This window comes from Castor canadensis, chromosome 17 (assembly GCF_047511655.1).
Source record: "Castor canadensis chromosome 17, mCasCan1.hap1v2, whole genome shotgun sequence".
Taxonomy (NCBI): domain Eukaryota; kingdom Metazoa; phylum Chordata; class Mammalia; order Rodentia; family Castoridae; genus Castor; species Castor canadensis.
In genome coordinates this window covers 3,265,993-3,285,794 of record NC_133402.1, presented here as the reverse complement: position 1 = coordinate 3,285,794, position 19,802 = coordinate 3,265,993, and the positions used below count along the sequence as shown (strand labels likewise).

The following is a 19,802-nucleotide window of genomic DNA, read 5'->3' as shown; positions in this document are numbered from 1 at the left end:
ATTTTGACAAATGATTATACTTGATAAGGTGAGTTAGTTAGGCAGGGAAGGTGAGCAGTAAGGATGTTCTCTTGGTTGATTCAGTGGAGAGGGAGAATCTTTCTGTTCTTTGGGAGCCAAGAGCTTATTTTCTTAATATTTTGATAGCATCATTACAAGTAGGAAACTTGTTCCACACGCTGATGTAAACAGGTGTTTGCAGTCAGAGAGACCCATTGAGGTTAATAGATCAGTACTTTGGAGACCAGGTGGGAGGCTCTGGATTAGTACATGGGTGGAGCCTTGCACCAAAGTCAAAGGCACAGAGGTTTCGTTTTGTGGCCAGATTGCACTCCTGTCTGCTGCAAAACTGTCATCCTATAAAACCAACTCCAAGGGTATATTCTTGTTATGCTCAACTTCTCAGCATGGACATATGAACTGCTTGTCGACTTGATCTAATAACTCAGATACTTGGAAGTTTAGAAGATAGAAAGGGGACTGCTGTTTCTCCCAGTGCCCTTTAGACCATGATGGCCCTTTGTGCCATTGTGCCCTGGCTTCAGTGACTTCTTCCCAGCATTCTTTGATGGTCTCCTTTCTCAGGGCTGCTTAGGGTGATATTATTTGGTTCCTTCCTCAGATACTAAGCCCTTACTGTCTGCTGGGGATACAGAGAAGATGAACCTTCAAGGGAGGCAAGATCTTTTATCCTGGTTTTGTGCTCAAGACGAATTCGGGATGCATGATATAAATATTATTGTGACATATAATACTATGGAGTTGTGCAGTGCTTGGTACTTTCCGTCATTTGTCTGTAACCATGTCTATTAGAGCAGGAGAAGCATACTCCACCCTTCCCTCTACTGTTTTGGTGACTGTCACTTATTTGTCAGACAGCTCAGGACCTGAGCAGCCTTTGGCTCATGGCTGTGCGTGGCTGCCAGAATTTACTGCAGGTGCCCTTGAGTCAGTGAGAGAGGCTAGCATGGGCCTCACTCAGAGGTCTACAGGTCCTCATTAGATGAGGTCCTTCTATGGCAAATACTGAGCTCCCATATTTGGAGGTGGGTAGGCACTATATTTCTCTCTTCTTATCTAGTGCATTCCTTCCTTACTCACAGGGACTATAGTTGACATTTTATTCTAGTGAAGAGAGACATAGCAGATAAGCTTGTTCTTGAATGATTGATTGATGCACTTTATTACAATGGGAAAACTTGATAGAGCTGTAAGCATTACTTAAAAGATTTCATTTTCAGAGAACTTGCCTCTGTTTTGATTCTTAATATAGCAGACTTTCTTATTTTCTGAGGTTGAAGTTGAATTAAATGCTTAAAAGGGCACTGTTTGGAAGGACAAAGTAAAAGCACATTTTAATATATAGCTATTAGTGAATGAGGCAAAATATCAACATTCCATAGATTTTTAACTTGTTCATAAGTAAATTTCACCATCACTGACCAATTCTTACTTCTGCTCTGTTCTGCTTTTTGAATTTCACTGAAAAGATTACTTGGAGGTTCAATCTCTAGCAGCCTTCGAACAAATCCTGATAAACATCAGTTGAAAGTAAAGCCAAGTTCACTGGATTATTATCAAGTGACTGTTGGGAAATTAAAAGAACTAAGGTTTTTATTAATTGAAATTAGACATCTTGATTTCAGTATTCCATTTTGAGCATTGGTGTTAAAAAGTGTGTTAGCCTAGACTTAGGGACCACAGATGATCAACTTGATCAATGGAGAATAGATACAGAATTAGAAATTCAGAAGTGTAGATTCTGAAGGCTGGAGGCATGGCTCAAGTGGTAGAATGCCTGCCTGCCTAGTCTGGGTTTGTTTATTTCTGTCATAGGCTCAGGATGGGATCCCCCCCCCCACACCCACATTCTTCAAAAGGTATAGACCCCTGTGAGCTGGCACTCCTTGCATGCTGTCCATGACCTTAGACTTTACCATGGTTCTTTTGAGAATTGAAGCTGTTTTGAAATGTTCCCATCTTATCGGTGGCCATAGAGAAAAAAATGCAAAGAAATTTCCTGAAGAAAACCCGGTGTGGGTAGTGCATGTCTGTAAATCTCAGCACTTAGGAGAGTGAGAAAAAAGGATCATGAGTTCCAGGCCAATCTGAACTACATGGGAGACCCTGTTGAGAGAGACAGAGAGAAAGATAGCCAAAAATAATTGCAAAGTTTTAGAAATAGATTTTTGGAAACAGGTCAGGTGCATGTTGAGAACCATAGGTCCCTTTGTGAAGCTTTGCTGGCCTTTGATGTGTTTCCCTCTCTCCACAGAAGGGGCATTTGGTGTGAGTAGAAGGGTAGTTACTTAGCCCTTCCCCATACACCCAGCTGCCACCCACTTTGGTTTCTTGATGCTAGTTGTATCCTAATTAATTAGATGCTTCCAGCCAACATCCTTGACTGGTAGGAAAATTCATTTACACATTCTCAAACCTAGGCTTGGCTCAACAGACCCTGGTAAATACTGGTGGACAGTAAGGACAGACTGATGGAGGGTCAGTGAATGCATGTGTTCTGACATACTTTGTTCATTGTGAAGTACAGGAATTGGAAATTATAACTGTATGGGTTTTTGTTTTTCAGATTCTGAACCTTTAAGAACAGTGTTCCACTAGTTTGATTAAATATGATAAAACAAATTCTGGTAGCGGTAATTGCTACATGGAATTAATTTTGTATAGTACTTTCTGAAAATACATATTCCTGCTTCAGTTCTTCTGAGGGTTTTTTTAAATAACAATTGAAGTAACCTTGTTGAGAGTCAGGAATGCCCTTTATATTCACTCAGATACCATCTTGCCTTGGTTAACTCTCGTGAACTCAGGATTGAGCCTCACTTGTGTGTTTGGTTAAAGATTTGTGTTTCAGTTTTCTTACATAGAACACAGAGGGCAAACTGATGGCTAGAATGGACTTACTTTCAGAAGAAACATTAGTTGTTTCTGTTTCAGGGACACATTAGTTGTGAGCACTGCATGTGGAAGGAAATGACCTGTGTGTGAGAATACACACTACTTTGGTTTTGTGTTTTTATGGCATTTCAGCAGAAAAGAATCACTTTAGTTAGTTGTTGTGCCCATTGATTTATTTTCAGCCTAGACTTTTAGAGCTGAAAGAAATCATGTGATCTGTTTTGTTGAAGCTGTTCATTTTTCAGGTAGGGAGATCAAAGTTCACATAAAGAATCTAAGCTATCCAGAGTGGGCACACTGGTGTGGCTAGCTTGAGGGAGTGATTTCTTATGTAGAACTTTGTGTATGTGTGTGTGATGCTAGGGATTGAACCCAGGGCACTGTGCATGTTAGGCAAGCACTCTACCACTGAGCTAGAGCCCAAGCAAGCCCAGTGGTGATTTCTAGAGTGGTAATACTCTCACCCCTGGAGGTCTTCCCTGTCCAGGGCTTTTCTTCTCAGTCTAAACGTCAACCAGAAAAAAGATGCCAGAAATGCAGCACTAGGTAGTAGGTAGAGTATTCTAACGTTGTAGGGGAGAAACAGAGGCAGGCAGCTCTGTAGTTTCTTGGTGATTAATCTTTGTTTCTCCGTTGGGGGGGTGGTAAATGTTGGCCATTCTCACATATACCTGAAGAGGTTGGTGCTGAGGGGGCCTGGCTGGCCCATGGAGGCAAAGCTGAGAGTTCCTTCTTCCCAGTCTTGTTTTTATCTACCATGTATTTGATTTTATTTCACTTTAATTAAGGCTTTGTTAGGGGAGATTTCCAAAATACACAATTTTAAAGAGGATGATATAGCCCCTGATTACTTACTGTTGTGTGGTTGGCAGTCACCAGCATGCCGACAGCCCCCCCTTCATTTTTACCCCATTGCCATTACTGCCTGCCTCACTGGATCATTTTAAAGTAAATCCCAGATATTATGTCCTTTCATTGCCAGTATTTTTCCTTTTTTTGTTTTATTAATGTATATTGTACAAAGGAGTTTCATTGTGATAGTTCCATACATGCATGCAATGTACTTTGGTCAGATTCACTCCTCTATTACTCTTCCTTGTTCCCCTCCCTCCTTCCCTTTTAAAACAGTTATAAATGGGGTTTCGTTTTTCTATTTTCACACATATGAATATGAAGTACTTTGATCATATTCACCTCCCTTCACCTTTCCTTTCACCATCTTCAACCGTCTGATTCCCACTCCCAAGTAGTTGTGTCATGCCCCTTCATTTTTTTAGGTCTAGGTTCTGCATATGAGAAGGAACGTGTCATATTTGTCTTTCTTAGTTTTGCTTCTTTTGCATAACATGATGCTTCCCAGTTCCATCTATTTTCCTGCATGACATAATTTCATTCTTTATGACTGGAAAGTATTCCATAGTATATATCTACCATATCTTTTTTATCCATTCATCAGTTGATAGACACCTCGGCTGATTCCATAGTTTGGCTGTTGTGAATAGTGCTGCTAGAAATATACATGTGCAGGTATCTTTATTGTATGCTGGTATACATTTCTTTCAGATGTATGCCCAGAATCATATGGTAGGTCCATTTTTTTAGTGTTTTGAGGAACCTCTGTACTGATTTCCATAGTGATTCTACTAATTACATTCCCACCAGTAGTGTATGTGGGTCCCTGACCCCCATTCCTCATCCTCACCAACATTTGTCTTGTTTGTTTTTTTGATGATTGCCATTCTGACTAGGGTGAGATGGAATCTCACTATAGTGGTTTTTCTTTTTTAAGCATGGAGAGGTTTGAACTCAGGGCCTTGTGCTTGACCACTGTAGAGCCAGTCCACCAGCCCTATTTGCATTGGTTATTTTTGAGTTAGGGTCTTGCTTTATAAGCAGGCCATCCTAGACTGCAATCTTCCTGTTTGTGCTTTCTCCTATAGCTGGGATGACAGGCACACACCAATGCACCCAGCCATTGGTTGAGAATGGGGGTCTTTTGAACTTTTTGCCTGGGCTGGCCTTGAGCTGCCAAGCTTCTGATCTCTGCCTCTAACTAGGATTTAGTTATGAGCCACCACTCCTGGGTTCAGTGCAGTTTTTATTTGCATTTCCTTTATCATTGCCAATATTTTTACTATGCACTTTGAACTAATGGAAACTTAGTTCAAATCTGATGGGGAACCTGAAAGAAATGAAGTACTAATGGAGTAACTATGTATTAAACTAAAGAAGCCCTTTAGTTCAGCTGGGAGTATAGCTGAGTGGGGAGGGGAAAAAAGCACTGCCTCTTCCTAGGTGGTGGTAAGTTCACGGTGGCATAGATGTTGCTGTTTGGAACAGTTTCATTAGCCTTCTTCCTGTAGCATTAGCGTTTTGAACAACTTGCTGTTTCACAATCCTGTGGACTCTGATGATGAGCCTTTAATTTATAATTGAAATGAGAGTTTCACAGAAAATAACTATTTTGCATTAGTGGATCAAGTGAACATTTTAGAGACCCTTCCTTTTATGTATGATCATATTGTGACAGCTCATCTTGCCTGTTTTTATTTCAGATGGGAATGACTGGTAATACGAGTCCATTTGGACAACCCTTTAGTCAAACTGGAGGGCAGCAAATGGGAGCCACTGGAGTAAACCCCCAGTTATCCAGCAAACAGAGCATGGTCAATAGTTTGCCCACCTTCCCTACAGACATCAAGAATACTTCAGTTACCAACGTGCCAAATATGGTAAGTTGCCCTTGACTCATAACTGCCGTGAGTCTTGGTGGGTGCTTTGACATATGGATTTTACTGTGCTTGCAGTGAAAATCTGTAATAAAGTATATCACTGGGTGGTAGAAAGGTAACCCATATTTCTTATAAGAAGCTCTCTAAATGAGCTTTATATTTTCTGTGATGAGCTGGCTACAGGAGGGCAGGAGGGTTAGATAAGACTGAGTTAGCTGCTCTTCGCACTCTTTGTTGATGGAGAGAATTCATGTATATGAATTATTTCATCTTTCTCTCCAGAATTGTGAGAATCAGCAAGACTGGTTTTTCTTACCCTTGCTGTTTGTTAGTGGGTTGAAGGTGTCAGTAGATGCCCATTGATTTGTGTTGTTGTCAAACAAAAGACATTTATCTTCCAAGGACTGTGTTGTGTTGATGAGACAGGTATTATACTGACTTGATAGATGATTTCACATGTCTTCATTCTCTCTGATGGTTCTTATCCATAAAATAAGACTTGCCTATGGAATCTCTACCCTAACAAGCTAAGATATCAGTGGAAATAATCTCCTTTTGCACAACAAAATGGTCTCCTTGTTAATTGAGAGCACTGCTCACCTCACTGTGCTCACCTCAGCTGCTGAGTGCGTGGTGTGCACGTGGTGGTTAGGTAAATCCTAAAGCCAGCTTTCTCCCCCTTGTGCAGCTGCAACACCTGCACCTTGCAAGCTTGCCAGCCATATCATTCTGCAGTACCGATTTGGGAACTCTCAGAGAGAATTATAAGAATTTCCTTTTCTTTTGGTGTTCTAAAATTTTCCCATTTTGAATTATTAATACAAAGTATAGTAACAGATAATTCTGTGTTCGTCATCCTGCTTCCCCTGACCATGTCTTCTCTGACCTTCATACTTTTGTCAAAACTAAGAGTTTAACATCATTTACAATACTAAAGTACTGAGGCTGTTGGGAAGCAGAGAAAATTGTCTGTTTCTCTTAGTTAGAATGGAATAAGAAGGTGGGAATAATGAGGTGTCCTGATAAGGGGTTATCATTGTTAGATTCTTCCTTCTTTTTTTTCTTTTTTTGAAAAGAGTAACAAAACCTGTTTTCAAAACCACTGAAGATTTTACTGTTACAACCCTCGTAGTTCCCCTGGTCAGCTTCCCTCTTTCCTATAGCTTTCGATTGCCAGGATTGTCTGACCCCCCAACAGCTAGGTCCTGGGAGTGGTACTGTTCTGCATGGAGCTGGTCTCTATTGCTTTTCCAGTCCTCACTGAAAGTACAGTAGTGTGGACTATGGAGCTGGCCATCACCACCTGTGCCTGCTCAGTAACTAAGAGTTTAGGCTTCAAAGTGACAGCATTTGCTTTTTCCAAGATGTTCTGTATTTTATACTAAGGGAATCCCTTTTCTCTTTTAAATTCCTTTCTGGCCCCACATCCTTATCCTTGTTCCATTACCCATGCTGGAATGAGAGAATCCCTGTGCTCCAGGTCCCTCTGCTGGCCTTGCGTGCTGCTCCAGAGACCTGTATGCTGGTCAAAACTGGACAGAGGCTTTTCCCACATCAAGACTGTAGCCTACATCTGAACAGGGCTCCTCTTGGCCTTGGCAGCTGACGGTTCTCTACTCCAGGGTCACTTGGCCCTTAGAGATGTTTAGTAGCATCCCTGGCCACTGCCCATCAGATGAGGGACTTTCTCCACCATCCTGGTTGTGACAATCAGAAATGTGTCCAGATATTGACATAAATCTTTTGGAGAACAGCCATCCCTATTGTGAACCCCTGCCCTGGAGAACAGTTAGGGAAAGCAGTAGCAATAGTGTCTCATCCTCTTGTCTGTCTTCCGGAATCTCACAGGAATCAAACAGTATCCCCCACACACCCTAGTTTAGGATCATGGTAAACTGGAGGAAGCATGTTTTGTCCAAAGGAACTCACTGCTTATTGGGGGAGATTACCTTTCCCAAGAGGCCTGTGTGAACCTTAGGGGGAGATCCACAGATGACTGGAGGGAAAACTGGGTCCTTTGCTTACACTATTTTTTCTGTGAGACAGCACAGATTTCAGTGGTCCACTGGGGGTGGGGCTGACAGGGAGGTCACTTAGTTTGCCAGCCATCTTTCTAAGTGTATCCATACATCATGACAGGCCCCATTTTACAGATGAAGAAATTGAGACTCTTAAGAGAGGTTGGTTTGTAGCTTCCTGTCTGCAAACCTCTTTTTGATTATGTCCCAGTGTCACGCTTTAGTAGCCTTGACTCTGCTGAGAATGCTTCCCTAGCCTGTGCTTACACAGCTTGTGTATAATTCCTTGATTGTGTTTTTGTGGTCTTCCCTGACTTTTCTCCATTATCACTGGTCTCTTGAAATCTGCAGATTTTCATGGGCGAGGAAAAGCAGTTACAGAAAATCTAGGTCTGTTTTGTGGGAAAAATGAAAAATATGATGTCTTGAATTTAAATGCATTTTTTGTTACGCTTTCAGGGTAATCTTTGGAAGCCAACTGAATTTGATACCAAAGAGTTCAGGTCAGGTCTCTGATGCTGTGTTACCTCGTACCCAGTTGAGTTCTTCATGGAATGATTGAAACTGTGGGTCATGGACCAAGGAGCTCTTGATTTTCTTTCCTTCTGGTTTCTGTAGCATTCCAACATTGCTGGGTGGTGTTGAGAAAGGGAAAAGATGCAGTTTTTTTGTTTAATTCATTCATTTGTCACATTCATTGGGCCCGTCTGTGGACCCAGGTACTGGAGTAGGGCCTAAAATACAGGTGTGAGTGATAGGGAGCTTGCCCCACTTTCATGAAGTTGGGGTCGTGGAGTCTGTGTAGCATGTGGTGGTTAAGAATGACACAGAGATCTTCTGAGGTGTGGAGCCACCAGAGAAGGCTGAACTGAGGAAAGAAGATTTGGAGATGATGCCACAGAGACCCCAGGGCACTAAGCAAGCATTGGTCATAGGAACTGGCAAGAGGCCAGTGATTTGGAAAGATGACACTTGACATAGGAGAGAGCATAGGAGCAAAGCTGAGAGCCAAGCAGGAGCCAGCTGGGGGGTTTGGGGGGTGGTGCAGATCTTGGCTGGAAGGAGGGCTAATGGCTTGCAGGGAAATGAGCTGTAGTCTTTACATCATTCCGAGCTTGTTCTGGCTGCTGTGTGGAGAGAGGAGTGAGGAAAAAACATGCACTGCAGGAGTGTGAAGGAGCTAGTGACTTGGATATGGTTCATCACAAACCTTTAGGTTTGCCATTTGGGTAGCATAGGGTGAGGGGGTGAGCTGGAGAAGAAGCAGACTTGGGCTCAGGGACAAAAGGGAAGGGGCTTGAGTGGGTGCATTCTGGACAAGTACTTTTGGTGATGCTGTGTACGCCCAAGAAGGGATGGAAGGCAAGCAGGTAGGGTATGAGTAGGGTAGCTGCTGGCCATTTGGGAGTCAGCAGCTTACACATGAGAAATGATGCAGTGACAACTGTGGGATATGGCCTAGGGAGAGTATCAGAGACAACCTGGCTAGGGAGGAAGAGGAGAAACAGGCGCAGGGGACAGCAGGGGAATAAGTCACTATATACAATGAAGAGGGAACCATTGGATCAGAGGCATTGGTGGCTGCTGAGACTAAGAGAACAGTAGAAGAGCATGAGAATGTGCAAGTCAGCCTGGGAAGGACCATCTTACTCTGGTGGATAAGTGTGACCTTCATGGTATCACCCACCACCTGTATAGGCACCCCTAAACATTCCTGCCACCATTACCCTAGGATATACTGTTCCGAACTCCAAAAATTCTAGAACCTCTCATGGAAATGGAATCCTTCTTGAGGATATATTCAAGAAGAAATACACATTTTCGTAAAATTTCAGATGTATCTCATTGTAGTTCTGTCTTTGGTCATTTTATTTGCAATCTCTTACTTTGTATAGTTTAAGGTTTGTTAGAATTGTCACCATGTAATTATTTCATGATTCTCAGATGCACTTTAGTTGCGTGCCTCTCTGTAGAAATGCGCTTCTCTGAAATCAGGATATGTGATAGATTCAGTTAAATCTTATGTATGCTGTTTGACTTGTTCATGAGTTGATATGAGAATCATCAGTTACTGAGCATATATTCACTATCCACTTTTCTGTAACAGTTTATATGGGTGTAAGAATTTTAAAATTATTTAGCCTTTATTGACAGAAGGTTTTGTCAAGGGTAGAGGCTGGGTCACTATTTTGTAGATTGAGTGTACAGTGTGTAGGGGCCATCTCAGAGGAGGGAAGTGTGGACAGAAACTCGAAGTGGAGAAAGTGAGGGGGAAAGAGGAGGGGTCATTTAAGGTTGATCCTTTCAGAAAAGAAGCTACCTGATTCGTGGTGATGTGGTCTTTCCTAAGCTTTGAATTGTGCTTTCTGCCATTTTACTAGAGTGCTGTTTGGAAATGGGACTCCTCTTAGGCTGAGAACATCTCATACCAGATATGCTTCATCTCCAGGTTCCCCCAGTTTGTCTCCCACAGGTAATTTCTGATATGAAGTTCCTGTGTGTGAATTTTTAAAGGAAAAATGAAAAACTACACTGGAGATTTCATCATTTCCTCTTAATGCAGGAAATTCATAAGGTGTGCTGCTTGCTTATTTAAAACTACTCATGATAGTGATGGCATAATTTGTTTAGATTATATGCAGAATTTTGAAGTGGAGTCCTTGGACAAGCCCCTGACAACCAATTGATGTATCTAAACAGGAAGAAAGTGTGACTGGTAGAAGAGTTTTCAGACAAGGGAGGCTTGTAGAAGTGACTTGCCAGAACAGCCTGCTTGGGGCAGTGACATAGACAGCATTTGAGTGGTGAACTCCAGGTGCTGGGCCTTCCATGGCAGTGTGTGGTCCCAGGGCTTACTTTCTAACTGTATTTCTCAGCATGTGTGCCAGTGATTGGTGGTTCTTGAACCTCACCCAGTCTGCCAGGTTCAGAATCTTTCAGGGAGAAAAGCTAATCTGTTTTTGTGGTCAGTGTTTGTGAAATTTTCCCAGTTTATGGCACCTAATTCCTTGTAAAGCAGTTCAGGTGATTCTCAAATAGATGGGCTTGTAGTCCTCTCTTACGTGGGAATCTGCACTTCTGAGTGAGCCTCTCCAATGACTGATGTAAAATAAAGCTCATGAGATCCACAGTCCACTAAATGTTGGTGGCCTGTGGTCACCTATACCCTGTGAAGTGGGCATACTTTGTTGGTCTTGGTGTCAGCCTTACACTTAGAAGCATTCACTAATCTCCATTGCCCTAGCCTTGTTTATCCTCTTCTTATCATTTTCGTTCCCTTGTGTTTAGTTTCTGATGGTTGGGGGATCAGGATGGAAGTAGCTGAGCTGCATGAAAGCCAGAGCTCTTTGTCCTTGTCTTTGATGAGCTCACCTTACATAGACTGGGCTCCCTTACTTCCTAAAGGGATTTCCCTTTCTTCTAGGCCTGAGGGATGCTTATATAGCACTTATGGAGACATAGCTTCTTACGGGGTACAACAGCAGCTTCTATGTAAAGTCACACTGAGATTGTGAGTTGTGTCTTACTGATTTGATTGAATTAGAAAATGAGGAAAGGTTCGGAAGTAAGCCTTTGTCCATAATTGTTAGTGATTTAAGCGTTTGCATCTGTTGATCCTGTGTCCTGATGATTGCTCAGGAAATATGGGTGTAGAGCCTTCAAAAAAGAATCTTTTGTCTAAAATTCTTAATAATAGCTAAGTCCTTTTTTATTTTAAAAACTGGCTATAAATATAAGCTGGGAAACATAGTCTAAGCACAAAATATGTGTTCTGTTAGAAATAATAGGAAACCATACATTTTGAAAAATTATCCAGTCCTGTGACATCAGACTCAACCCTGTGTGTGTATAGTGGGTACAGTTAGCCCTCTGCCTCTGTGGAGTCAAACCAAACTGGAGTGGAAAACACATTTCTTAAACTGTCCGTATGTTACATGTACGCACCTTTTTCTTGTCATTATTCTCTAAACAATATGGTATAATAACTACTGATGCAGCATTCTCATTGTGTTAGCTATTATAAGTAATCTAGAGATGATTTAGAGGGTTCAGGACAATGTGCATGGGTTATATACAGATACACCTCTTAGTATAACGAATTTGAGCATCTGTAGATTTTGGTGTCCACAGTGGGGTGTAGGGCGTTGGAATGAACTCACCCTTCCCCCTGAGGTACTGAGGTAAACTGTACTTAGTCAGGATGGTTTAACTTTCTTTCCAATATGAGTTTCCACTTATTAATAATAGCTTTCTAAACTTCGATTAGGATAGCCCTTTCTTCATCAAAACCTTCTAAGTGGAAGCATAAATTATTCCCACAGATAATTCAGCTCTTTCACTTTGTGGATAGTAGAGACCAGGTCAGAAAGTTCTTCCAGATTAAACAGCATGTGCTGTGTACTTACTAACAACAACCCACAACTTCTGCCTGCCTGTTAGCATCAAATAGTGGGGAATATTTGCTAGGCATTTCTGAGGAATGAAGTGACTGTTGGAACTCAGTAAATAGTAAATTTAATGGGTCTCGATGAGGATAGTCACACCAGCAGTAATGCAAATGCAGTGCTTTATAGTGTCTAAAGCATTGTGATCCATGTCAGTTGGTTGTTGAGAAGCATGAATTGCCCTTCCCTAATATCCTCTCACTTTTTCCACAATCATCTGAAATGACTAAGGTTTAAGTCACCAATAAACAATTGACCCAATCACTAATTTGACAAGTTACCAAAACTTAACTGCAGTAAGTATTCTTGTAGAATGGTTTATATATTGACAGTATTCTACAGGAATGTTTTTTAAAGAGTTTTCAGTAACTTGGTAATTCTCATGAGCTTTTTAAGACCCCAAAACTCAGTTTATACGTGGTGGTGTGCTAGGACTGTCACCTTGTCCCTGTGGAACCAGATCCAGTACCTCCTACCTTTTAGGGTTTATTTGTATAATAGCAGGTTATCCCACCTCTCAGAGGTCTTCTGCTTTCCAGTGCTGAAGGTTGTGGCTTTGGGGCAGAGGAAGGGAGTATCCTCAGCCTTGCCATGGCCTTTTTCCATACGCCTTAGCCATTTGTTTTCCACTTTAAAAATTACAGCTTCTTTTTTTTTGATCTGGAAGATTACAAATCATTTTGTCCATCTTTCTCACTTTATTTCCCTATTAAATTTAAATCCAGTGTTTTAAGATAATCTTATTTTTTAAAAGTCAGTAAACACCAAGCAGACCATCTAAATATAGGTGTGTTCTATTTCTTACCAGTTGATTTTCATTGTCTCAGAGTAGTTAGTCCCTCCTTCCAGGTAATAGCTGTGTGCATTTAGTGTGCATTTTGTTTTATGACTCCAGAGCTTTGTGTTCCAAGCTGTTGCAGGGTCATTCTGGGTTAATCAGAACAAATGATATTGCAGAGCTGTCCCCTGTACCACCTGGAACTGCTTGTGGTGTAATTTTCTGATTCTAAGTGGAGGTATGAAGGATCACATTTGTAGGTAGTTGGAGAGGGAGTGTCTGAGGAGCATGGATCCCATTGGGATGTGGAGGTTCAGTCTGGCTGGGTTTCAAGAGCCAGCTCCAGGATCTGTTGATCTAATTTTTCCAGGAATTTTCACCAAAGTGGAATGCTTTTGTGGTTGTAAAAATAGTAGGTACTTACTATAAAACATTCACACAGTACAGAATTATAAAAGCTAGAATTCTTATGATATAACCGGCAGATAAGTTTACCTAGGTTTTCCTACGAAAAAGTGCAAACATATGGTCAATAAGGAAAAATGGAATGACTTTATAGTGCTACTCTACAGCCTTCTTTTTTTTAAACTTATGGTACGTTTTAAATGACTTTTTGTAAATCTTGAAGGTTTGCCTTACTATTACCTTAAATAATAATCATTTTGTATTACCTCCCAATTTTTTGTTTGTCAGGAATTCAGGCTGGGCCATTCTTACACCCCACATGGCTTTGACTGGGGTTATTTGAGGTCTGTCTTATTTTAATGACTATATTATTTCATTATAGATCTGTAACCCCAACAGTGTGTAATTAGTTCACTTTTGATAGGCATTTACAGTCTTTCCATTTTTTCAGTATTTAATCAGGGTTGTGATACATATCTTTGCATGTACATTTTTGCACAACTTTATCTTTATATAGTTATTTCCCTAATAATAGATTAGAAGAAGTGAAACTACTGGATCAAAAGAAATGCATAGTTTGTGCTGGGGATGTAGCTCACAAAAAAAGGGAGGAGGAGGGGGAGAGAAATGTAGCTAGCTGTGTGGTATCACATGTCTATGATCCCAGCATCCTGGAGATGGAGGCAGGAGTATCTTGAGTTTGAGACCAGCCTAGGCTACATAATGAGACCATGTCTTAAAAAACAAAAACAAAACCTGCACATTTTTCCATTTGATGCGTGTTCTTTTCTGAAATTATATTAAGTTATATTTTTACCAGAGTATTTGAAATTGCTGTTTCTTTATACTATCATCAGCCTCACTGATTGTTTTCATCTTGGCCATGCTGATAGGTGAAAAATATCTCATTGTTTTATTTTGAATTCTTTGATGGCTAGTGAAATGGAACTTTTAAAAACAGCTTTATTGAAATGTAATTCACATATCATACATTTCTTCCTTTTAGAGTACTCAATTTAATGGCTTTGTGTATCCCATTCCCATAGTGAAGTTTAGACCGTTTTCATTCTTCTAAAAGAAAACCCTGTGCTGTTAACAGTTAGTTACTGCCCAGTTCTGAACTCCAAACCTGAGCCAATCACAAATCTACTTTTTTTGCCTCTTTGATCTTATTTTCTTCTCTTCCCCCTCCTTCACAGTACTGAGTTTGAACTCAGAGCCTTGTGCTTGCTGGGCAGGAATTCTATTCAGTCATCCGGTACATGGTCTTTTGTGACTGGCTTCTTTCACTGAACATGATGTTTCCATAGCTCATGCTGTAGTAGTACCACTTTCCTTTTGATGGTTGAGAAATACTCTGTTTAGATAACACCACATTTTATTTTTCTATCATCCGTTTGTATTTGAGTTGTTTGCATTTTTGGCTATTTTAAGTAACCTACTATGAACATTTTTTTTTTTTTTTTACAAGTTGACGTGTAAACATTTTTTCTTTTAAATTCTCTTGGGTATATACTTAGGATTAGAATTACAGTATTTCTACATTGCTAGATTGTTCCAAAGCAGCAGCACTATTTTATATTCCTACCAGCAATATATGAGTATTACAATTAATCCATGTCATCTCCCATAATATTGCTATTGTTTAGCATTGGTCTTATTTATTATAGCTATCCTACGGGTTTGAAGTGGTATCTCACTGTGGGTTTGATTTCCATTTCCCTAGTGGCTAGTAATGTTGAGAATCGTGTGTTTTGTCTGTTTGTTTATCTTTGGAGAAATACCTATTCACATCCTTGCTTTTTTTGGGAGGGGGAGGGGGATAGTACTGGAATTTGAACTCAGCTTTGAGCTGAGTGCTGTACTACTCGAGTCACACCTCTAGCCCTTTTGCTTTGGTTGTTTGGGTGATAGGTTCACTTTTTGCCCAGGCCAACTTGGACTGGGATCCTTCTCTTTTATGCTTCCTATAGTAGCTATAGTAGCTGGGATGACAGTTGTGTGCTACCATGCCTACCAGGGATGGGGTCTCTTTACTTAGGCTGGCCTCAATTGAACGAGGATCCTCCTGTTCTCTGTCTTCCGAGACACTGGCACCAGGCCCTTTGCCCTCTTTTAATTGAGTTGTCTTTTTTTTTTTTTTTCTTTTTGGCTATACTGGGATTTGAACTCAGGGCCTCACGCTTGTTAGGCAGGAGCTTTACTACTTGAGCCACACAACCAGCCCTTTTTTTTTGTGTTGAGTATTTTTGAGATAGAGTTTGGTGAACAGATTGCTTGGGCTGGTTTTGAACCACGATCCTCCTGATCTTTGCTTCTGAATAGCTGGGATTACAAGTGTAAGCTACTGGTGCCAGACCTTTGAGTTGTCTTTTTATTATTGGGTTGTAAGTGTTTTGTTTTATTTTGTGAATACATTCTAGACACATTCCTTATCAGGCCTGACCTATGTGTGGTGTTGGGAATTAAACCGTGGACCTCACATATGCTGTACTACTAGGTTACATTCCTGTCCTTCCCAGTTGTTTTGTTTTGCTAAGCAAGTGCTCTTCCACTTGAGCCTGATAAGACCTATGATTTTCAAATATTTTCTCCCATTCTTTGGCTAACTTTCAGTTTCTTGACAGTATCCTTTAAAGTGTAAAAGTTTTAAATTCTGAAATCCAATTTAATTTATTCTTTCTTTTATCACTTGTGCTTTTGGTGAAATAGCTAAGAAACCAATTCCTAAACCAAGGATATGAAGATGTACTCCTGTGTGAATCACTTGAGGATAATGTGCATTTTTCTGCATGTGGATGCCCAGTGGTCCCATCCTTTTCATCATCAGTTGTTAAAAAGACTGTTCTACCTTCACAGCTTTATCATGACATAGAATTGCTTTTTTTGTATTTTGTGAACTATCTGTATATTTTCTTTGTCCAACTTTCTAGTGGAATGATAGCTGCCACCACCACCCCATGCCCCCTTATGGACTTTTTACTTGTTTTTGGCTGTCCTGTGGTTTGAACTGAGGACCTCATGCTTTCTAGACTGGTGCTCCAGCTCTCACTCTTTAGTCTTCATTCTCATATGTTTATGTTAAGAAGATTTCTTACTCTCATATTCTAAAAATAGCCATCTCCAGTTTCATCTGCTTTTGCTTACTTTATTTCAGCTGTGGTGTGTTGCTTGGTTGGTTGGTTGGTTGGTTAGGCAGACAGACAGACCCGTTCTCGCTATGTGACGCAGGCTGGCCTGGAACTTGCTATGTATATGTAGCCATGCTGGTCTCAAAATTGTGATCCTCCTGCCTCAGCCTCCCACATTACAGACATGAACCACCAGACCCAGCTTGCAGTTTATTTTTTAATTTCAGGTGGGCATCAAACATTGCTCCATCACTTTCCAGTTTGGAATATCACCTTTATCTTACACTGGTTTGATGAGCACATGTGTCCATTTCTGGACTTATCTTGACTTTTGCAAAAACAAAATTGCATAAAATGTGTGAATTACTTTTGGGGAATTTGCAACACTAGGTTTTGTTTTATATTTTATTAAAGGGGAAGTTCCTGTCTAAATTTTCGGCTTTCCTTTATTCTTGCCACCTGCCAGGACAGTGTGAACTGGGTGGGTAAGTTGGGAGAGTTTGAAGAATGCTTCTGACAGATCCCAAGGCCACTTGCAGGTCACTATAGCCCTTTGGCTTATTGAACACCAGCTTGGTTGAGGAGGACATTAAGTTGTACCCCTATATTTCTGAGTACTTTATGAAATCTAGACCAACCCTGTACAAGTATATGGAGTTAAATGGAGAAAGCCAAGCACATGTTCTCTCTTCCATTTTGGCTCAGCTTCTAAGTTGCTTTGGAGACACATGTTAACAATAGGTAGAGCTCAGTGAACCATACTGTGTCATCCATGCATAGATAGGCAAGTAATAGAACAAGTTTTTAATTTGTCATGTGTTTTATGAGTGTGTTGACATATGGCCAGGTATAATACAAAAGATGTTACTTAAAACATATCCCAAGGCTAGGGACATGGCTCAAGTAGAGTGTCTGCCTTGCAGGCATGGGGTCCTGAGTTCAAACACAGTATTGAAAAAAATATATATCCCAAACAAGAATCAATGAATTATAATATTTGGTACCTTAAGAAAGAAACACTGAGAGTCAGGTGCTCATGGCTCACGCCTGTAATCTTAGCTCCTTGGGAGGCTGAGATTGGGAGGATTGAAGTGTGAGCCCAGCCTGGGCAAATAGCCGGAGACACTCAATCTACAAAACTCACCAGAGCAAAATGGACCAGAGGTGTGGCTCAACTGGTAGACCGCCTGCCTTGCAAACACACACACACACTGAAAAAAACAAAACAAAACAGTGAGAGGCCAGGTGCTGTGGCTCACATCTGTAATCGTAGTTACTCAGGAGGCAAAGATCAGGAGGATTCCAGGCTCAAGGCCAGCCTGGGTAGAAAGCTAATGAGACCCATCTTGTGGTCAGAGGCTAGCTCCAGGCAAAGACTGTACCTGAAAACTAATAAAAGGAAAATGGAAAAAGATACTAGACTAGGGGAATGAGAATATGCTTTGCTGCTGTATTGTCTGCTGTCAGAATGAGTGTTCTTTTTCTGAGGTGCAATGACTGTCCTTTCCTTTCTGCTTTTCTGCATGTTTAAAATTTTCATAAATGCCAAAGACCTAAATAACGACCATCTTGGTATTTCTCACCTTCTTCCACATCTCCATTCCTTTGACTTCTGGTTGAAATTTCTAATCCATGTGGCTAAACTGATCAAAGAGACTTAATGTTGAAACTGAATGCTGGCAGAGGTGTGATCAGAGGATATTTGTTTACTGAGACTTTATTTAAAATTGTACCCAAAAAAATGGGGAGAAGGAAAAAGGTTCCAGTTTACGCCCCATAAAAGGAGACTAGTTAAGTGAACATACAGTTGTGTAGTGAGATGTTGTGCTTTCATTACGCATCATGTAAACTACTAGATGAGACAGCTTCAAGACAGGACATAGACACATATGGGTGGGTTTGAATAACATACATATCAGATATAAGACCATATTGATTACATTTCCACATGCATCTCCCTAGGAAAAAGACTAGAAGAATAAGAAACCTATCAACACTTTAATAGTGGACTGGTGGATTTTGGTATTTCACGTGTTGTTAATTATTTCTTTAATAGTTCTGTTGCTTTCCAAATTTCCTACAGCATATATATTTTACACTTATAATCAGAAAACTGTAACTTTTAAAAAATCCTCTTTAATTCATTAAAAAACTTTTCTGTTTTCTTGGTGGGGGGGGGCAGCGGGTGGTACTGAGGTTTGAACTCAGGCCTTTGCACTTGCTAGGCAGGCACTATACTGCCTGAGCCATGCCCCCAGCCCAAGAAACATAGAAAGCCAGACATGGTGATGCATGCCTGTGATCCCAGCTATTCACGGGGCAGAGGCAGGAGGATTGTGGAGTTGAGCCCAGCCTGGGCCTATCCCCAAAAAAAAAATTTAAAATGTGTGTGTATGTGTACATATTTTCTCCTATCTGCAAATGTATACTTATGATTATTTTTTTTCTTTCTGTTTGTTTGTTTTGAGACAAGATCTCTCCTCGCAGCCCATACTGGCCTTGAACTCAAGATCCCTCCTGCCTCGGCCTTCTGAGTACCCTGCTAGTTATGATTCTTATATTTAGAGAAAGTTCTTAGTGCTGTGAAGTCAAGTTGGGAATATCAGAATATTAAGGAAGGTTAGAAATCCCTGAACTATGGATAATATAGTTCAGTGTATATTAGGAACATCAGGTTTCCCTTATTTGATAAGACTGTACAGTAAGTTTGCTGGAAAAGCTTTTACGAGTTTGTAAAGAATAAGATCCCACAGGTCATTTTTCCTGTGTAGTTAAGAGGCCTGCTTGGTCTGGCTTGTTATTTCAGACAGATGAAGTCAAGCAAATTCTGTTTCAATACTTTTATCAGATCACTAATTTGTGTGTGTGTTACTGTGATTTGAGCCAGCATCCCACACTTGCTAGGCAGGCACTCTACGGCTTGTGCCTGCCTAGTATTGTAAAAAATTAAAAATGTCAGAGTCAGATGTCTGAGTGGATTTTTTTTTTTTTTGTGCAGTACTGGAGTTTGAACTCAAGTCTTCAAGCTTGATAAGCAAGTGTTCTACTGCTTGAGTCAGGCCTACAGCCCTTTTTGCTCTGGTTGATTTGGAAATGTGGTATAACTTTTGTCTGGACTTGACCTAGACTGTATTTCTTCTATTTTATTCTTCCCCATCATTGCTGGGATGACAGGTGTGTGTTACCACACACATTTTTTTTTTCCCCCATTGAGATGGGATCTCAAAAGTTTTTTCCTGGACTGGCCTGGAGCTGTGATCCTCCTGACACAGGCTGAAGCCACCATGCCCAGTTATTGAGTGGAAATTCTAATGACAGAAAGCATTTCTTAAGAATATGATAAAATCGTACTGGATGGTAAGTGTTGTTATTTTTTT

At 40.7% G+C, this 19,802-nt stretch overlaps 1 protein-coding gene across 2 annotated transcripts in view; it reads left to right on the top strand.

The window, feature by feature from the left end:
- Nucleotides 1–19,802, top strand: part of Crebbp (CREB binding protein) — a 127,294-nt gene that overhangs the window by 50,513 nt on the left and 56,979 nt on the right. For both annotated transcript variants that reach the window (XM_074059246.1, XM_020156526.2), the window contains exon 3: nt 5,472–5,648. In XM_074059246.1, the coding sequence (XP_073915347.1) occupies nt 5,472–5,648 (177 nt within the window). The remainder of the gene's footprint in view (nt 1–5,471; nt 5,649–19,802) is intronic.